Source organism: Lactuca saligna, chromosome 8 (genome assembly GCF_052625555.1).
Source record: "Lactuca saligna cultivar CGN05327 chromosome 8, ASM5262555v1, whole genome shotgun sequence".
NCBI lineage: Eukaryota > Viridiplantae > Streptophyta > Magnoliopsida > Asterales > Asteraceae > Lactuca > Lactuca saligna.
This window is the reverse complement of record NC_136424.1, coordinates 89,536,172-89,553,411: the sequence shown is the minus strand read 5'-3', so window position 1 is coordinate 89,553,411 and position 17,240 is coordinate 89,536,172. Positions and strand designations below refer to the sequence as shown.

Sequence of the window (17,240 nt, the reverse complement as noted above, 5' to 3'; positions counted from 1 at the left end):
CACTTCGTTTATACTTTAAACAACTCCTTTGACAGAACCTAGTATCATTACTACTAGAGTTTAGTCTAATGCTCAACGAGACTAATTGTTAGTCTAACTATTATTACTGTTATATAAGCGTTAACACAATACTTTTCACCACTATGTACAAACAGGGGCCATACATGGAACACCGGAGGGCAGGATCATTTTGGCATATAGCACTTCTGAAATCCAGCAACCCAAGCGGCCCTCCAAACCAGATTCCCCGTACTGTGAGTGGTTAAAAAGATATTATAATGACACTTATATAACTCATAATAATAACCTAAATATTTATTATATGGTACTAATAACATTACTATATTTAAATAAAAACTATATTTAAAATAGCGTAGGCGTATCTTACCTACGAGGGGGTTTGGCTAGAAGTCGGGCTCTACAGGGGAAGAACTTCTGAGCCGAAAGCGCTTCTTCTCGGAGCCGTCGAGCGCTCCAGGGCTTTCTTCTAGCGCTAAGAGAGTTTTGGGAGGCTTAGAGAGAGTGTAGAGAGAATAAAGAATAGGAAAGGTGTGAAGAAAATGAGGGTGAGAGAGTTTCTATTTATAGGGTAAAATATGACTAAACTTGGTGCCACATGTCAACATCTGGTGGAAAGACTTGGGAAGCAATGGCCAAGATTGTGCCACGTTACGCATTTTCGCACATCACACCTCCGACTTCTAAAATCCGTTACTTTCGCATATGAGCTCCGTTTTTGACGTTCTTTATATCCACGTGTAGGTAAAAATAAGATCTACAACTTTCTTTTTGACTCCGTCGGCTAGTTTTCGACCGATCTTAAATTTAACAGTAGGAGGAGATTATACTGTTAAATGACCGCGAAAAATTCGTAACTCTTTCATACAGACTCCGTTTTCGTCTGTCTTTTTATAGTTGACTTCCTATAAATGAGATCTTCAACTCTCATTTAGGTTGCGTAGGCAAAAAACCGCTCGATCTAAAATTCGAGTTTCGGGTCGTGCACTGCTATGCCAAATCTTAGAAAATTCATAACTTCCTCATACGAAGTCGGATTTGGGCGTTCTTTTTATACACGCTTTCGGATTAACGTATACTACAACTTTTATTTAGGTCAATAAGGCCAAAAAGTCCTCTATCGTGAATTCACTATTTGCGTCTCCCGGTGCCATGCCGGTTTTGCTGTAAAACTTTGACGGACCATAACTTCTTCGTCATAACTCGAATTTCGGCGTTATTTATATGTACGGAACCGGGCATTACATAAGGTTGCTTAAATGGCGTCCAAACCCTAAAATTAGGGTTTATCCCCTGATTGTGTACGCCCAATGTACATGAGGTACACCCATCGTACACACCCTCTTTCTAAAATTTACAATAATGCCCTAAGGACTAAAATTGAAAACTAATTTCACACCACGGGTCCAAGATGAAAAATACCTTGAAACAAGTGTTTCATGCTGAGCGTGAGAGATACAAAGGACCGGGCAGCTCCCGAATCAAACAGAACCAGAGCAGAGATATCGTTCACAAGGAACGACCCTAAAAGTAAAACACAAATATAAGCAGGAAAATCAACATAAATAAAAAAAATAAGAAGAATATACATATCCGTCACCATTTTATAGATTCTAGAATATCTAAAAACATTTTTTTTGTCATTTCTATCTGCACAAGAAAAGAACACAAAAGATGCCATTATGTTTGCTTGTCTTTTCTTATTTCATGATTCTTAGTGTTGAGTTCATTAGTTGAGATTCTTGTTCATACAAAAGCTTTGGGTTCACCACCACACTAAACAAATAAATGACAAATTAAAGAAAAATTACTATGTTTTTAACCTTTTACCAAAAAATTATTATTATTATTATTATTATTAATACAGTTAATCATATATCTTTTTAATGTTTTTTCTTAAAAAAACATTGATAATTTGGTACACCCAATAACAACAGTGCGAAATGCCAAACATAGTTTTTCAATAAAACACTAAAGGTGAGTTTGCTTGGAAAATTTCAAATAAAAATGAAAATTTTGAAAATGACTTTTGTTTAATTTTCAAAAATTTCCAAGATAATAAAAATTTTATATTTTCCAAGTTGTATGTAAACTGAAAAAATGATTTTTATATTTTTACAGGTTTATTGATTTGTTTATTGATTTCTAAAGTTATAGCTCCCCCACCTAAGCTACTCTGACATTAGAATGCCGACTCTTGATTAAAGCTAGGGGCGGATTTTGAGGGGGTCACCGGTGGCACTAACAACCCCTAACTTTTTCGGCTGCAGTGGAAAAATTTTCGTAAATTTTTAAAATTTATATATTTTTTTATTACTGTGCAACCCCTAACTTTCTCCTGTAACCCCTACTGTGAAATTCTGTATCCGTCCCTGATTAAAGCGACTTCGGAAGGCCTGAAATTATGAGTATCCCAGAACACGTTGAATTCACCATTTGTTGGTGATCGAGAAGATGAATTTGTATCATTTCACTAGTAGATAATCATATTGTACATACACATACGCTTTTACAACCACATAGAAACACAACAAAATATATACATACATATACTAACGAGGGGCTGCTAGCAAAGCTTGTGATTGCTTCTCATAGCGAAAACCTGAAGCCTTGGAATCATCTGCAGACCATACAAAAATCCCACCAAGCTTCCCTTGACTTTTTAGCCGATTACAAGCAGTGAAGAACCCGTTCTCTGGTGATAAACCTCCACTTCCATCGGTGGAGATACTAGCCAAGATATTACCACCTTTATAGTTGGAGCTTTGTGTCTGAAAGTACTTCATAAACTGAGAGATGGTGGTCCCCTGATCGTATGCATAAAACTGGAAATTGACATAGTCTATGACGTGAGCATAATCCTTCCAAAGAGCCAAGTAGTGGCTTTGAACTTCATCGTCATCAAATGGAGCTATAGATGCAAAAGAGATGACTCCATTGTTCTTGAGGGTTGTTACAAGCTTCCCGATGCACTCAGCAAACGTCTCAGGATCTGCATGAAAATGCTCGTAGTCGATATCAATCCCATCCAAGTTATACTCTTGGATGATTTTAGTGAGGGAAGAAACAGCATTTGAAACCCATGAATCCACCGATGAAGGGCTGAAGTAACAGCTTCCTCCTCCCACACTGTCTCCTCCTAAGCTCAAACCTACTTTGACATTGCTATGCTGACTCTTGATTGAGGAGACTTGAGAAGGGCTGAGATTATCTGTATCCCAGAACACATTGAATTTACCATCGGTTGGGGATGAAGAAGATGAAGTGGTGTAATCAATTGCAAATGCAAGTAGATAATGGAATTCGACATTGGGGTTGATGGGTAGGTCTGTAAATTTGACACCGTTGAATTCTGCTCCGATATATTCACGGAATAGGTCTGATTTTGGTGCATTAATATTTTCTTGTGTTGATGCCACCGCTAAAAGCACTTGTAACATGAGAAGAACAATGAAAAGTTTGGAGAACCCCATAATGATCAAACTTCAATTAAAGACAGATTATGTTGAAGCTTGAAGGCTGTTGAACAGAGATAGGAAATCCGACAATTAAATAGAGGAGCTTTCTGACAAATTGTTTACCATGTGATCAGATTAATTAATGTTAATTAACGTGGCGTAAGTGTGCTTCTACTGTTGTTATACTTTATATGTTTAATAGTATATTTTCTGTCTTGATTAATAGGTTAAAAATCTATTCCAAGTCCCATGTAATTTCTAATTTTCTATTTATTTGTTAATGAAAGCTTGTTTGTTTTATTCATGTTATGAGCTTCCGCCTAAAAGTACAAAAACCATGTCGTCAACCCCTCATTGCCACAAACACCAAGTTTTTATCATAACATGACCTTTACAAGTATACAAAACCTGCCATAATTGTCTTTTGTTGTTTCATGATATTATTTGTTATATATAAACCTGGAGATTGATGAATTGATCTTTATCTTCAGTTTCCATTATTTTTTTTATTGGATCCTATATAATTAATTGAAGTCGGAGTATAAACGTTTGGTAGAGATACATAATGTTTTTAAACTTGAAGAAATCATGATGGATGTTCCGATCCATTTATTGCAATACATTACGAATATGATTCAACAGACAGTATCTTATTTCTTATTTGGAAGGAAGAAGAAAGGAAACTACGGACATATGAAATCGAACGTATATATATGCCCATATATGCATGCATGATGAAATAAAGATGATGATCATGCTGCCAATAAAGCCAGAGCAGCTTTTTCATATCTAAAACCGAACTCTTTGGATTCGTCTGCACACCAAACAAATATGCCTCCGAGCTTTCCATCTCTCTTCAACTCTTTGCAGGCCTCAAAGAATCCCTTATTTGGAGGCAAACCTAAGTTACCTTTGCTTATGAAGCTCGCTAGAAGCTGACTTCCTTTATAACTTGAAGCTTGTTGATGATGAAAGTGTTTTACAAACTGTGAAACACTAATCTGATCATACGCATAAAACTGGAAATTCACATAATCAATAACATGTCCATATTTCCTCCATAAAGCCAAGTAATTTCTTTGAACCGGTCCTTCATCTTCATATGGGGCGATAGAAGCAAATTTGATGATCCGATTTTTCTTTAGAATTATTATAAGCCGTCCTATACATTCAACAAAGGTTTCCTCATCATGCGACCTAAAATGTTCATAGTCGATGTCAATTCCATCCAAATTGTATTGCTTGATCATGCTTGTTAATGAAGAAACTGCATTTTGCACCCATGAGTTGATAGATTTTGGAGAAAAAAAAACCTTATTTTTATCATGAACAACACTATCGCCACCCAAGCTAACAGCCACTTTGACATTAGAGTTCTTGGCTTTGACCGATGCTATTGCCGAAGGACCCAAATTTTTAGTTTCCCAGAAAACATTGAATTTGCCATTGGTGGGTGATGGGTGATTATCTGAGGTGTAATCAATTGCGAACGCTAAGATAAAATGGACTTCAACTTTAGAGTTGATAGGAACATCTGATAACTTAACCGAGTCAGATTCAGCACCAATGTACTCCCGGAAGAGATTTGAGTTTGCAGCTGTATGATCAAAAAGCAGATGAAAGCATTAGCTTTAGAGAAACTAGAACAATTAATACAAGCGCTAAGGTGTTGAAACAGGCTTACCACTGCAAGATGAGATAATTAGAAGCACAAAGAGTACAGCCATGGGAACACGGGAAAACACCATGTTTTTTCTACTATATATGAATCGAGAATATGGATTGATGTTTAACCAAGTGCTTATATAGCAGATTTGATCTTTGTTTTCTACTGTGTGAACTAGATTATGATACCGATTTAGGTTTGGGTTTTGGCGTAATGTGTGGTGCTGGACTTATCAATTAGCAGAAAAAAATTCCTTGTTATATCCAGAGATTTTGATGTTTGTTTTAGGTAGAATCCGTATAGGCGGTACCTCCATGACTGGGATGAAGACCGGAATCTTCAATATGGATTGATGTAGAGTTGATTAAAATTAGAGCACCATAGATTCTAACGTGGATGCATGTTCGTCCGAAAGGATGCAACAAATATAATGAATTATATATTGTTTGTTGGTCAAACAGTAGGCTTGTTTAAGATCCAACTATAAAAATAACAATGTTCGCAACTTGAAAGGAGACCGATAATTTTTCAAAATGCTATTGTTTTAGGGAAAACCATTCGAGATAATAGGATCCACTATGGTTTAATAGATTTGGTGTAAAGAAATTGAATGTCTACTTGACGTTTAATGGAATAAAACCAACTATAATAAGATGTACCAAGTTGATATTATATAGATTTGAAGTTGAGTGTTTTGTAAAAAAAAAAAACAATCTCTTTATTATTATTAGGGAAAATGACATATATATCCTATTAGGTTTCTAGGGTTTACCTATTTAGTCACTTAATTTATTTTGTGGTTTTATGAGGGAACAAATTATTTGTAACCTAACAATCTAATCCCTAGCTTTCACATATTATAGCCGGTTTCTATTACCACATAAGCATAAGCTAACATGTAAGCGATGACATGATAAGAATTCAAAGCGTCCCAAAAAATCCAAACTACTGGTTTACATCTTTCTCTTTCTCATAAAAAAAAACCCTTGTACCCTTTCTACAATCCAAAACTAGACAGAGAAAAAAAGAGGATCGGTAATCGGAAAGTACCCATCAATAAATGAAATGGTGAAGTCAGCGACAGAAACGAAATCATAAAGCACAATTGGAAACCCACCTTCAACCTCCAGTTCCACCCCATTGATTCCCACCTTCTACAACGACCCAACTTTCAGATATTCTAAATTAATCGCCTATTCTGAATTAGTCGCAAGTATACCCCTTTGAAACGGTTTAATCGCAGGTATACCCCTTTTTTCTATTCTGAATCAATCTTAATCGATCCCCCTTCTGTAGAATTGAGTGATGCGACAGTGAATGAAGGAAAGTTGTTGATCGATAATTTCGAAAGTGAGAATTCTTGTTCGCTTCTTGTTGATCGTGGATGCTTCCTTGTTAGATGGAAAAACGTATCTATCTTCTCTGTTTTTGCTTAGAAGTTTATATGACAGATGGAAAGATGTTATTGTAATGATAACATCTGATATGTTTGTCCTTTTAAGCAGGTTGATTAGCATCTAATTGCCATTGAAGAAATCGATAACAGGGTTACTATCTAGTTGTACATTTCAACTATATTGTAATCGCAAGATTTGTGATTGTATTACATTCAGGTTAGTGATGTTTTCTTCAAAGCAATTGGATATCTGTAAACCTGAAGATGATGATCGTTCTTACAAGTTTGAGGAACTCAGAAAAGATGAACATGAACTGATGTAGGAGGTGACATTTTTGGTGGTTGAAAATAGTAATGGTTGTACTGGTGGTTAATAGGAGAGGGATAATTTTGAGTAAATGAAGCTTTACATTTTGTGGTTATCAGTTTCTTTAAGGAGATAAAAGATGGTTTTCTTTATTTTTAATTGATTCAGATGTAGAAGACAATCGAAAAGAAAAGAGAGTAATAAATAAAAGATTGTTTTAAGGGTAGTTTTGTCATTTTGTAATTTCTTTTTGTCATAAACACCTTTACATGTAGATTAACACAAAGTGAAAGGAAAAGTGGACTTTTGAAGGTCAAAGTCCACATCATCAAAATAACCAGATGACCGTTTCATTTATTCGAAAAAGACTTAATGGATCTGATAAAAACAAGTTTGTTCCCTAATAAAACATGAAAAACACTTTAAGGACTGAATGAGTAAAACTTAGAAACTTAATAGGGCATATATATATATATATATATATATATATATATATATATATATATATATATATATATATATATATATATATATATATATATATATATATATATATATATATATATATATATATCATTTTCCCTTATTATTATTATTTTTAAAATTTCCCTTGAACTATGTGAAGTTCAATTAATACATTGTATATAGAATTTAAATGGTAAAATGATATGAAGCATGAAACGAGGATGTCCCATTTTATTAAACTTAAATATAATGTACAGTGGATGCCTATTATTTTTATTGGGAAATTTAGCTTTCTTGCCCTCTTTCTTATGTTGTCTTCTATATTGAATATCAGGCAAATGCATAAGTGTTGTGCAAGTTAAAATTTTGAAAAGTATATACGGTTGGTTGAAATTTATTAACATTACCTATATAATAATAATTCTTATAATAGATGAAATTAAAACTTTTTTTAACAATATGATTAGATAGACATCTATTAAAATCACATTTCACACAAATAACCTCCACCTAATCTTTTGCATGAATAAAATAAAATATAACTATTGATTTAGTATTATTTTTAACAATTGTTATAATTAATTAATTTAAAAACTATAAATTTGATTGGATATTATTTTTAATTATTGTTATGGTTAATTAATTATAAAAATAATTTATTTGATCAATGTTAAAACCTAATGAAGCACATTTACATGAATTACTTCAAAATCTAAACTATAAAAAAACACATAATAATAATAATACAAAATATTACCTGTGTGAAACATATTCAGTTTTTCATGACTTTCAATTGAAAACATATCATGTGCATTACTCATCTCGTTTACAATTAGTAATTATTAATCATTATATATTATTCATGTCATACATCATCTTCTAAAAAACTTTTTGATTATTTTGGACTTTAGTTTTTTTTAATAGTTTGTAAAATGACAACAAATAATATAACTTTCAAATTGAAAATAGGGAATCAAAAAACTATATTAAAATAACAAACAAAAGCCTAAATTCTAATAATAGAAACAATATGACAAATAAAAAAAGAAGTATAATATGAAGAAAAAACAAAAATAAAATAATAATAATAATTTCTGTGACCAATATGTCTATCACAAAAAACTAAATTGTTGCTTATGTTATAACCTATAAAGTAGAGTTTTTTAAAAATAAGAAAAAAAACATATAATCTAATAATAGAAAAAATGAAGTTTAATATAAAGAAAAAACAAAGATAAAATCCTAATAATAGTTTATTTGAGGGAAAATGACTTATATAGATAACTATGTTTCAAAATCATTCAAAAAATATCATTCAGGTTTGGTGTGTTCAAAAATACCATCAAAGTAAAGCATTTGTACAAAAAACATCAACGAAGTATATTCTTTGTTAAATTTGACATTGTGGTAACTGACAATTACCGGTAAAAAATAAGTAAAGAAAAAAAAACAAGGTATACTCCTAACTTAAACAAGTCTATGCATACGCCAATTATATGCTGAAGCCTAACTTAAACAAGTCCATGCATACGCCAATCATATGCTGAAGCCTCTGCGATCCAGATTTCAATCCAGTACTCCCGGCATACTCCTAGCGTACACCCAGCGTACTCGGCTAGGGTCAAAAACCACAAATCTTCCGAAAGTCATAACTTCTTCATTCTAAGTCCGATTTCTTCATTCTTTATATCCACGGGAAGGAAACAAGAAGCTCTACACTACTATCAACTCTCCCTTGCCTTAAAAATTTTCTAACATAAACCTAAACTTCATAAAGGCTCGAATTGATACTTAATGATATACCCTTAGGCTCCAATACAAACCGAACACTCGGTCCCCACAATCTACATTATCCATAACCAAATGGGCGTTACAGACACCACGACTTGTTACGAACGAATATAAATTCGAATACATCATACACAAGTATCGGAAGCATATCCCAAGAAACATGTAAAATAAATGGTACAGAACAATAAAATAACAAGGAAAGGATAAGAGACGTGCTAGTCTGTAGACCATTTAATAAATGAAGGACCGGTCAAGACTATAAACTCTTCTAACAACGAGCAACCTATAAATACCCCAAAGACATGATATCCGAGGAAAAGTAAAGTAAGGCAAAAAAAGATAGCATACATAGCATTAAAGTAACACTAAGAATCGCAATCTAATTTAGGCATCAGAGAGCTATGACTGGGTTCCAATTAGATTGCAATTTCATTGTCGAAGGCCATAATCGTCGGTTGGACCCCAAAATGATGAAATCTAATTTAGTATTAAGGTAACACTAAGAATCGCAATATGAATGCCATAACCCTCGGTATGGCTGTCTGATGCCTAAATTAGCTCTCATGGATATAAAGAATGATGAAATCGGACTTAGAATAAAGAATTTATGACCTTCAGAAGATTGGCGGTTCTTGACCCTAACCGAGTACGCTGGGCATACGCTAGGAGTACGCCGGGCGTACTAGCTCGACATCCAGACCGTAGAGGCTTCATCATATGTTGGGCATATGTTTGGACTTGTTTAAGTTAGGCCTCAGGACCACCTAATTGTAGCATATAATTTTTTGGGCTTAAGGTCATGTTGGAGATTCTTGGGCCGTATTGGGCCTTAAAGTGTAACATCCCAATTTTCAAGACCAAAATTTCATTTTGATATAACGATTTAGAAAACATTTATAAAAAAACATCATCGATTTTCATCATTCCATAAAACCATAATCACATGTTTCAAAACCATATCATACAAATAATAACAATATTAGTGTACAATCCCAAGAATCTCATAATGTGGAAATCCTGTGTGTGTGTGTGTGTTGTGCTGCTACCGTGTCGGCTCCTTCCCTTTCGATGAAGAGGTACCTAAAAACAAAGCTGAAAACTATAAGCACAAAGCATAGTGAGTTCCCTATCATACCGCACACCATACATAACACATACTACCAGACATATCTTGGTACCCGACCTACCCTACTGAGCATACCGGGGTGCTCAACCTACCCCTACTAGGCATACCGGGGTGCCTAACCTACTCTTGTCAAACATACCGGGGTGTCCGACCTACCCCTCCGATTTATCTCAATCAGTTACGGGGACTATTTCACCCCTACTACTATAACATAAAGACATAACATAATCATACTATCAGGCATACCGGGGTGCCCGACCTACCCTTTGGTCCTATCGACCGGATATGTGGATTATTCCCCATACTACCACTATCACATAACATCATATCATACTAGCATAGAAAACATAACATATAGTGGCAAACTAGACAATTATCACAAAGACAATCATCTCAACTAGAATCAACTACTAGTGGGCCGACATTGGTGCCTTCGATCCATATCTACAGGAAGGTAACTTACCTCAATATTGTGAAGTGTCTGAACTGTACTTGATGCATGGATCAACTCCTCTCAACTCCTACACATAACAATCTTCCCTAATTACCATTTCCCACTCTTAACCCCTTTCAAGGGTCAACTTAGGTCAAAGTTAAAGTTAAGGTCAACACCTTGGTCAAAGTCAACTTTTGGTCAAGGTCAACATCTGGTTGACTCAACTCGCTGAGTTGATCCATCAACTCGCCGAGTTCCATAATCCTTAGAATGCTAAAATCTTCGACCCTACTTGTAGAGTCCTTAAAGGACTCGTTGAGTTCTCCTTCGTACAGAATTGAGGCCTTCTACAACCGACTCGCCGATTTCATCCTTTAACTCGTCGAGTCCTGCTTCATGCAAGTTGGCACGTCTAGTCCTGGACTCACCGAGTTCTCCATGAACTCGTCGAGTTCTTCTTCATGAAGTTGGGACTTAGTCTTGAACTCACCAAGTTTGTTCTTGAACTCTCTGAGTTCCATGATCCTCAGGTCCATAACGAACCCAACTGGCTGAGTCTTCTTTCAACTCAACACATTGCTCGTTATCAGAAGAGGTTTAGGGAAAACTGCGACGTGACTCATCAAGTCGTATGAGCGACTCGTCGAGTCCCTCCATGTCCAAAACTATTATGTCGATTTCAGTCAGCCTTAATGCATCCAAAATGTAGATCTAGTCGGTTTCCGTCAGCCTTAATGCATCCAAAATGTAAATCTAACCTCCTAGGATCCATATTACATGTAAAGTCATAAACTTTACATCCATGCATGGGTCTTCAAGCTTAAAAGACCCAAAAATGAGGTCCACAAGGTGCATGGGACTCCCATGGCCATAAAGTTGGCACCTTTATGTCATGGGAACCCTCAATGGTTCAAGACCTGACGTTATACTCCCTTAGAACCCAACATCCCGAAAATAGCCCTACTAAAGCTTAGAAACGGTAGAAACTTGCCCTAACTAGAGATCTAAGAGATAAATGGTCAAGGTTGAAGCTTTTTACCTTAAACAAGCTGGAATTATGCCAAAACTTCTGGATCTACTTGCCTTCTCTTGATCTCCGAAGACTCCTCTTTCTTCCCAAGCTTCAAACACACAGAAAATGGCACAAAGAGCTCAAGAGCACTCAAAATCGATTAGGGTTTCGTGAGGATGGTCTGAGGGTGCTGGAGGCTGTAAAGGAAGCCATTTAAGGTGTTTAAATAGGGTGCAAACCCTTAAAATTAGGGTTTCACCCTAGCAGCTCTACTCGTCGAGTCGGGGCTTCTGACTTGTCGAGTAGATAACTTAAGTCCCACGTCCCATTCCCAATCTACTCGACGATTTTGGGCCTCCAACTCATTGAGTCCATAAAAAATGAACAACTTAGTATAAAAAATACATACCAGGATTGGGATGTTACGATTCTCCCCACTTATTCTCAACTTCGTTCTTGAAGTCTGTTGCATATGGGAATAACTCGGGGTAGTGCTCTCTCATCTTGTCCTCCGGCTCCCAAGTCAATTCCGAGCCCTTGCGACCCTCTTGTTCCTCAGATACTTCGACTTCCTATCGAGGATAGCTATTGGCCGCTCGATGTAGTTTAGACTATCATCCACCTGAATATCCTCTAGAGGTACCACTGTTGAGTCGTTTACCAAGTACTTGCGCAGCTGGGAGACATGGAAAATTGTGATATCCCAAAATCACAGCCAGAAAAGACCGGTTTTTTTTATACTTTATTTCAAAATTAGAGTAACCTTTTAATAAAAGAGTTGCGGAATTTGTCCCAAAAAAATAATATGATAAAGATTTATCAAAAGCATTTCCTTAGAAATGTATTTCATTAAAAGACTCGGGATGTCATGTTTGATACAGTAATAAGTATAAACAATACAATATAATCCTTACTACATTATTTCATATCTACAGGCCTATATCCGTAATCCCTCATCCCAACACATCACAACTATGCTCGAGCGCCACTACCGGTAATACATAAAACTGAGTGCGTCAGGCTTGGGAGACTGGTGAGCCCATAGGGTTTTCAACCCACAATAATTAAGTTTATTAATTTCAATAACCAATAATAACCCGATTACCCGTTCCCATTATCCTCACATTACGTCCCTAAACACCTATCATAAGGGACTTATCCTAAGGATCATCATCGGGATGGACACTACTGCTAAGGGGGTTCCTTAGCAATAAATGTCCTAAAGGCAACCATGTGGGGGATGGAGTACACCGGTGAACACATCGTTCACAACACTTACAGGTTGTGAGCATGCCAACATTCCACTGGACTATCTAGAAGAGTCTGTGGTCGTCATCTATACTCCGCTAGATGACTGGATCAACAACAACAACATCGAGGCCTCTCATCATTTTATCACACATCACCTATTACATCTACGCATGTTTTACCCCAACATTTTCGTAGATATAAAATACATATACAGTTTAAATCATTGAAAACTTGTATAAAAATGTTCATCCAGCATAGATAGCAAGTATTCAGATAATATGCACACATAACACGTAATTTATATAAAATACTTCATATCTATGTGTAAGCTGAAAGTAACTATGCACTCACCTGAAAGCTGGTGACTCAGCACTTGGATAGCGCTTCGATACTCTCAAAAAAAATTTTCCTTCGATAAAACCTAGTATCAATAACACTAGGCTTTAGTCTAACGTCAACCATAACTAATTAATAGTCTAGCTATTATTATTATTATATAAGCGTTAAATAACACTCAATATAACTCATAATAATAGCCCAAATAATTATTTTAAGGACCTAATAACATTACTATAATTATTTGAAAGCTATATTAAAAATTGCGTAAGCGTAGCTCACTTACATCGGATTTTAAAGAAAACCAAGCTTTGCTCAGAGCAGCGTTTCAAAACCGAAAGACCCTTTTTCTCGGGACTCCGAGAGCCTCAGGGCTTCATTCGGGTGCTAGGGATCACCTAGGCTTAGGGGAGGGTTAAAACCCTTAGAGAGAGAAGGTAATTTAGAGAGAGAAAGAGAATGGTGTGAAAAATCCGGAGACCCTCACATCTATTTATAGTGCCCAACAGCCTCGGTTACGCTGCACGTTGAGAAGCTACGCAGGGAGTAGTCTTCGGATAAGATCGCCAGCTCGCAGCCAGCTGTCTCGCATCTTCGTTGTATGGGTAAGGAGTGAAGGTACGCTAGGCGTACCAACCTCGGATGCGGGTCGTAGCAAAGGGAGGCGTGTCCGAATCTGAAGCGTTCACTGATCAACAATGGATGACCCACAACGCGCCATGTCACCAAGTTCTTATCAGCCTTCGCAAATTCGACCATAAACTTTAAAATTTCATAACTTTCGCGTATGAGCTCCGTTTTTAATGTTCTTTATATCCACACGAAGGTGGGAACGTGCTCTACAGCTTTCGTTTAGACTCCGTCGGCTATTTTTGACTTTATTTTAAAAGTTACATTATTAACAGGCCAAGACAGGATTGGTCCGTTAAATTCTCATAACTTCTTCATTCGACGTCCGTTTTCACCCATCTTTTTCTCGTTATGCTACTATTAACGAGATCTTCGATTCTCGTTTAGGTCGTGTTGGCTAAAAACCACTCGATCTATTATTCGAATTTCGGGTTGTACACTGCTAAGCCGAAACTTCGAAAAATCATAAATTCTTCATACGAAGTCAGATTTGGGCATTCTTTTTATGGACGCTCTCGGTTTAACGTATTCTATGACTTTCATTTAGACCGCTAAAGCTAAAACTCGCTCTATCATAAATTAACTATTTACGCTTTCCGGTATTATGCCAGATCCTTCGCGAAACTTCGTTCTCAAAGTCTGTTGCATATGGGAATAACTCGGATTTTGGCGTTCTTTATATTCCCGGAATCCTTGTTTTGACCACTAGAACTTTATGTAGAGATATTGGGCTTATCTCACACTTCAACTTTTGACGCTTATTTTTATTCTTTATTTATTAAACAGTTATAAATACATAATAAGCATAAAAATTCACATAATTCACATAATACTCAAATATTTCATCTTTATTACTTCAAAATGAGTTACAATAGTTAACCTAGACTATTACATCGTCTAAAATGCTTAGCCCCGAAACCTAGGCATTACAAAAATGTTGTGGATCTGGCTAAGTTCGGTTGGCAGATAAAATCTATACGCCACCTTACCCACCCGGGCTGCAACCTTGAAAGGCCCAATGTACCTGGGACCCAAATTTCCCCGCTTCCTTAATCGGATGACACCTTTCTATGGTGACACCTTCAGGAGGACCATATCCCCGACCTAGAACTCTAGGTCCGAACGACGCTTGTCAGCATAACTTTTCTGCCAACTCTGAGCAGTCTGAAGCCAGCTCCGAACCTGCTGGATTCTCTCCATCGTCTTGAGTACCACTTCGGTACTCCCCATGACCCTCTGTCCAACCTCACCCCAGCATATCGGGGTCCTGTACTTCCTCCCGTATAACATCTCGAAGGGAGGACGATCAATATTCGTGTAGTAGTTATTATCGTAGGAAAACTAAGCCAAGGGAAGGTAGGTATCCCAACTACCACCAAAGTCTAAAACACATACCAGAAACATATCCTCTAATGTTTGAATGCCCCGCTTGCTCTGACCATCCATCTGCGGGTGAAAAGTAGTGCTAAAGTGTAGAGGAGTACCCAACTTGGTGTAAAACTTATTTCAGAATCTGAAAGTGAACCGCACATCTCTATTAGAAATCACAAAGACTATCACTCTTTGTACTGCTACAACCTCTCGAATGTAGATGTCGGTCATCTTCTTGGCCGGGATACTCTCCTGGATCGGTATGAAATGGGCGCTCTTGGTCAATCGATCTACAATAAACCAAATCGAATCCATTCCCCGTGCGGTCCTAGGAAGCTTTGTGATGAAATTCATAGTAATGTCTTCCCATTTCCACATAGGGATATCTAACGTTTGTGTCTTACCGTGAGGCCTCTGGTGCTTGACCTTGACCTTTCTACATGTCAGGTATCTCTCAACATATCAGGCTACATCCCGCTTCATGCAGGGCCACCAGTAGTCAGGACGAAGATCTCAGTACATTTTCGTCGCCCCAGGATGGATAGAAAACCTGGATTTGTGGGCCTCATCCATCAAAATCTTCTGTACTCCTCCCTAGTACGGAACCCAGACCATTCCATGAAGGGTCAACAATCCACGACTCTCATAGTCAAACGAGGCCACCTAGCCTATGATTCGCTCACACTTCCGGCGCTCCTCCTTCATACCCTCAACTTGCGCCTCTTGGATCCGCTCCAAAAGTGGAGTCACCACTGTCATACTCAAGCAAATATCTCTAATCAAGACTACCTTGCGACTAAGCGCATCAGCCACAACGTTGGCCTTCCCCGGGTGGTAGAGGATCTCAAAATCTTAATCCTTCACCACATCTAGCCACCGACACCGCCTCATGTTCAGATTCGGCTGATCCATGAGGTACCTCAAAATCTTGTGGTCTGTGTAAATGGTACATCAGAACCCATAGAGGTAGTGTCGCCAAATCTTGAGGGCGAAGACAACCGCCCCCAACTCCAGATCGCGCGTCAGGTAGTTCGCCTCATGAGGCTTCAACTGCCTTGAAGTGTAGGAGATAACATGCCCTCTCTGCATCAATATCGCACCCAACCCTGAGATTGATGCATCACAGTATACCACAAAATCCTCCACGCCCTCTGGTAGGGCGAGGATCGACGCCTCACATAGTCTCTCTCTCAAAGTCTCAAACGCTGCCTGTTGCTCAAGCCCCCAACGAAAGACCATGACTTTCTTCGTCAATTGGGTCATGGGCATGACTATCTTAGAGAAGTCCTGAACGAATCTCCGATAGTAGCCTGCCAATCCTAGGAAACTCGGAATCTCAGATGGAGACTTCAGAACCTCCCATCTCATCACAGCCTCTACTTTGGACGAGTAAACCAGAATACCGTTCTTAACCCCTTTCAAGGGTCAACCCCTCACAACTCCTACACATAACAATCTTCCTTAATTACTATTTCACACTCTTAACCCCTTTCAAGGTTCAACTCAGGTCAAAGTCAAATTCGAGGTCAACACCTTGGTTAAAGTCAACTTTTGGTCAAGGTCAACATCTGGTTGACTCAACTCGCCGAGTCCTTCAAGGACTCACAGAGTTCTCCTTCGTACAAAATCGGGACCTTCTACAACTGACTCGTCGAGTTCATCCTTGAACTCGTCGAGTCCTGCTTCATGCAAGTTGACATGTCTAGTCCTGGACTTGCCTAGTTCTCTATGAACTCATCGAGTTCTTCTTCATGAAGTTGGGACTTAGTCTTGAACTCACCGAGTTCCATGATCTTCAGGTCCATAATGAACCCAACTGGCTAAGTCTTCTTTCAACTCAACACATTACTCGTTATCACAAGAGGTTTAGGGAAAACTACGACTTGACTCGTCGAGTCGTATGAGTCCCTCCATGCCCAAAACTATTTTGTTGATTTCAGTAAGCCTTAATGCATCCAAAACGTAGATGTAACCTCC

General features: G+C 37.5%; 2 protein-coding genes and 1 long non-coding RNA gene across 4 annotated transcripts; 1 reads left to right on the top strand and 2 right to left on the bottom strand.

Moving 5' to 3' along the window:
* Nucleotides 1-2,439: 2,439 nt before the first annotated feature.
* On the bottom strand, nt 2,440-3,534 carry LOC145011667 (chitinase 2-like). The gene has a single exon (XM_078970400.1). The coding sequence runs from the start codon at nt 3,489-3,491 to the stop codon at nt 2,571-2,573; it is 921 nt and encodes a 306-aa protein (XP_078826526.1). The 5' UTR covers nt 3,492-3,534; the 3' UTR covers nt 2,440-2,570.
* A 501-nt stretch (nt 3,535-4,035) lies between these two features.
* On the bottom strand, nt 4,036-6,300 carry LOC145008120 (chitinase 2-like). The gene is made up of 2 exons (XM_078966737.1): nt 6,193-6,300; nt 4,036-5,073 (listed from the first exon to the last, which is right to left on the bottom strand). Exons 1-2 carry the CDS (start codon nt 6,281-6,283, stop codon nt 4,229-4,231), a joined length of 936 nt encoding a protein of 311 aa, XP_078822863.1. The 5' UTR covers nt 6,284-6,300; the 3' UTR covers nt 4,036-4,228.
* A 122-nt stretch (nt 6,301-6,422) lies between these two features.
* On the top strand, nt 6,423-7,066 carry LOC145008121 (uncharacterized). Of its 2 annotated transcripts, none has more exons than XR_013663277.1 (2): nt 6,423-6,551; nt 6,648-7,066. It is a non-coding gene; the product is annotated as an uncharacterized LOC145008121 (long non-coding RNA). The 2 variants fall into 2 exon arrangements; XR_013663278.1 differs by having other exon boundaries at nt 6,442-6,551; nt 6,645-7,066.
* Nucleotides 7,067-17,240: the final 10,174 nt, after the last annotated feature.

Coding starts and splice junctions, on each gene's coding strand:
- LOC145011667 (XM_078970400.1), bottom strand. CDS start 3,491: ATGGGGTTCTCCAAACTTTTCATTGTTCTTCTCATGTTACAAGTGCTT.
- LOC145008120 (XM_078966737.1), bottom strand. CDS start 6,283: ATGGGGTGGAACTGGAGGTTGAAGGTGGGTTTCCAATTGTGCTTTATG. Junction 5,074..6,192: donor ACCATTTCATTTATTGATGG/GTACTTTCCGAT, acceptor TTGATCATACAG/CTGCAAACTCAAATCTCTTC.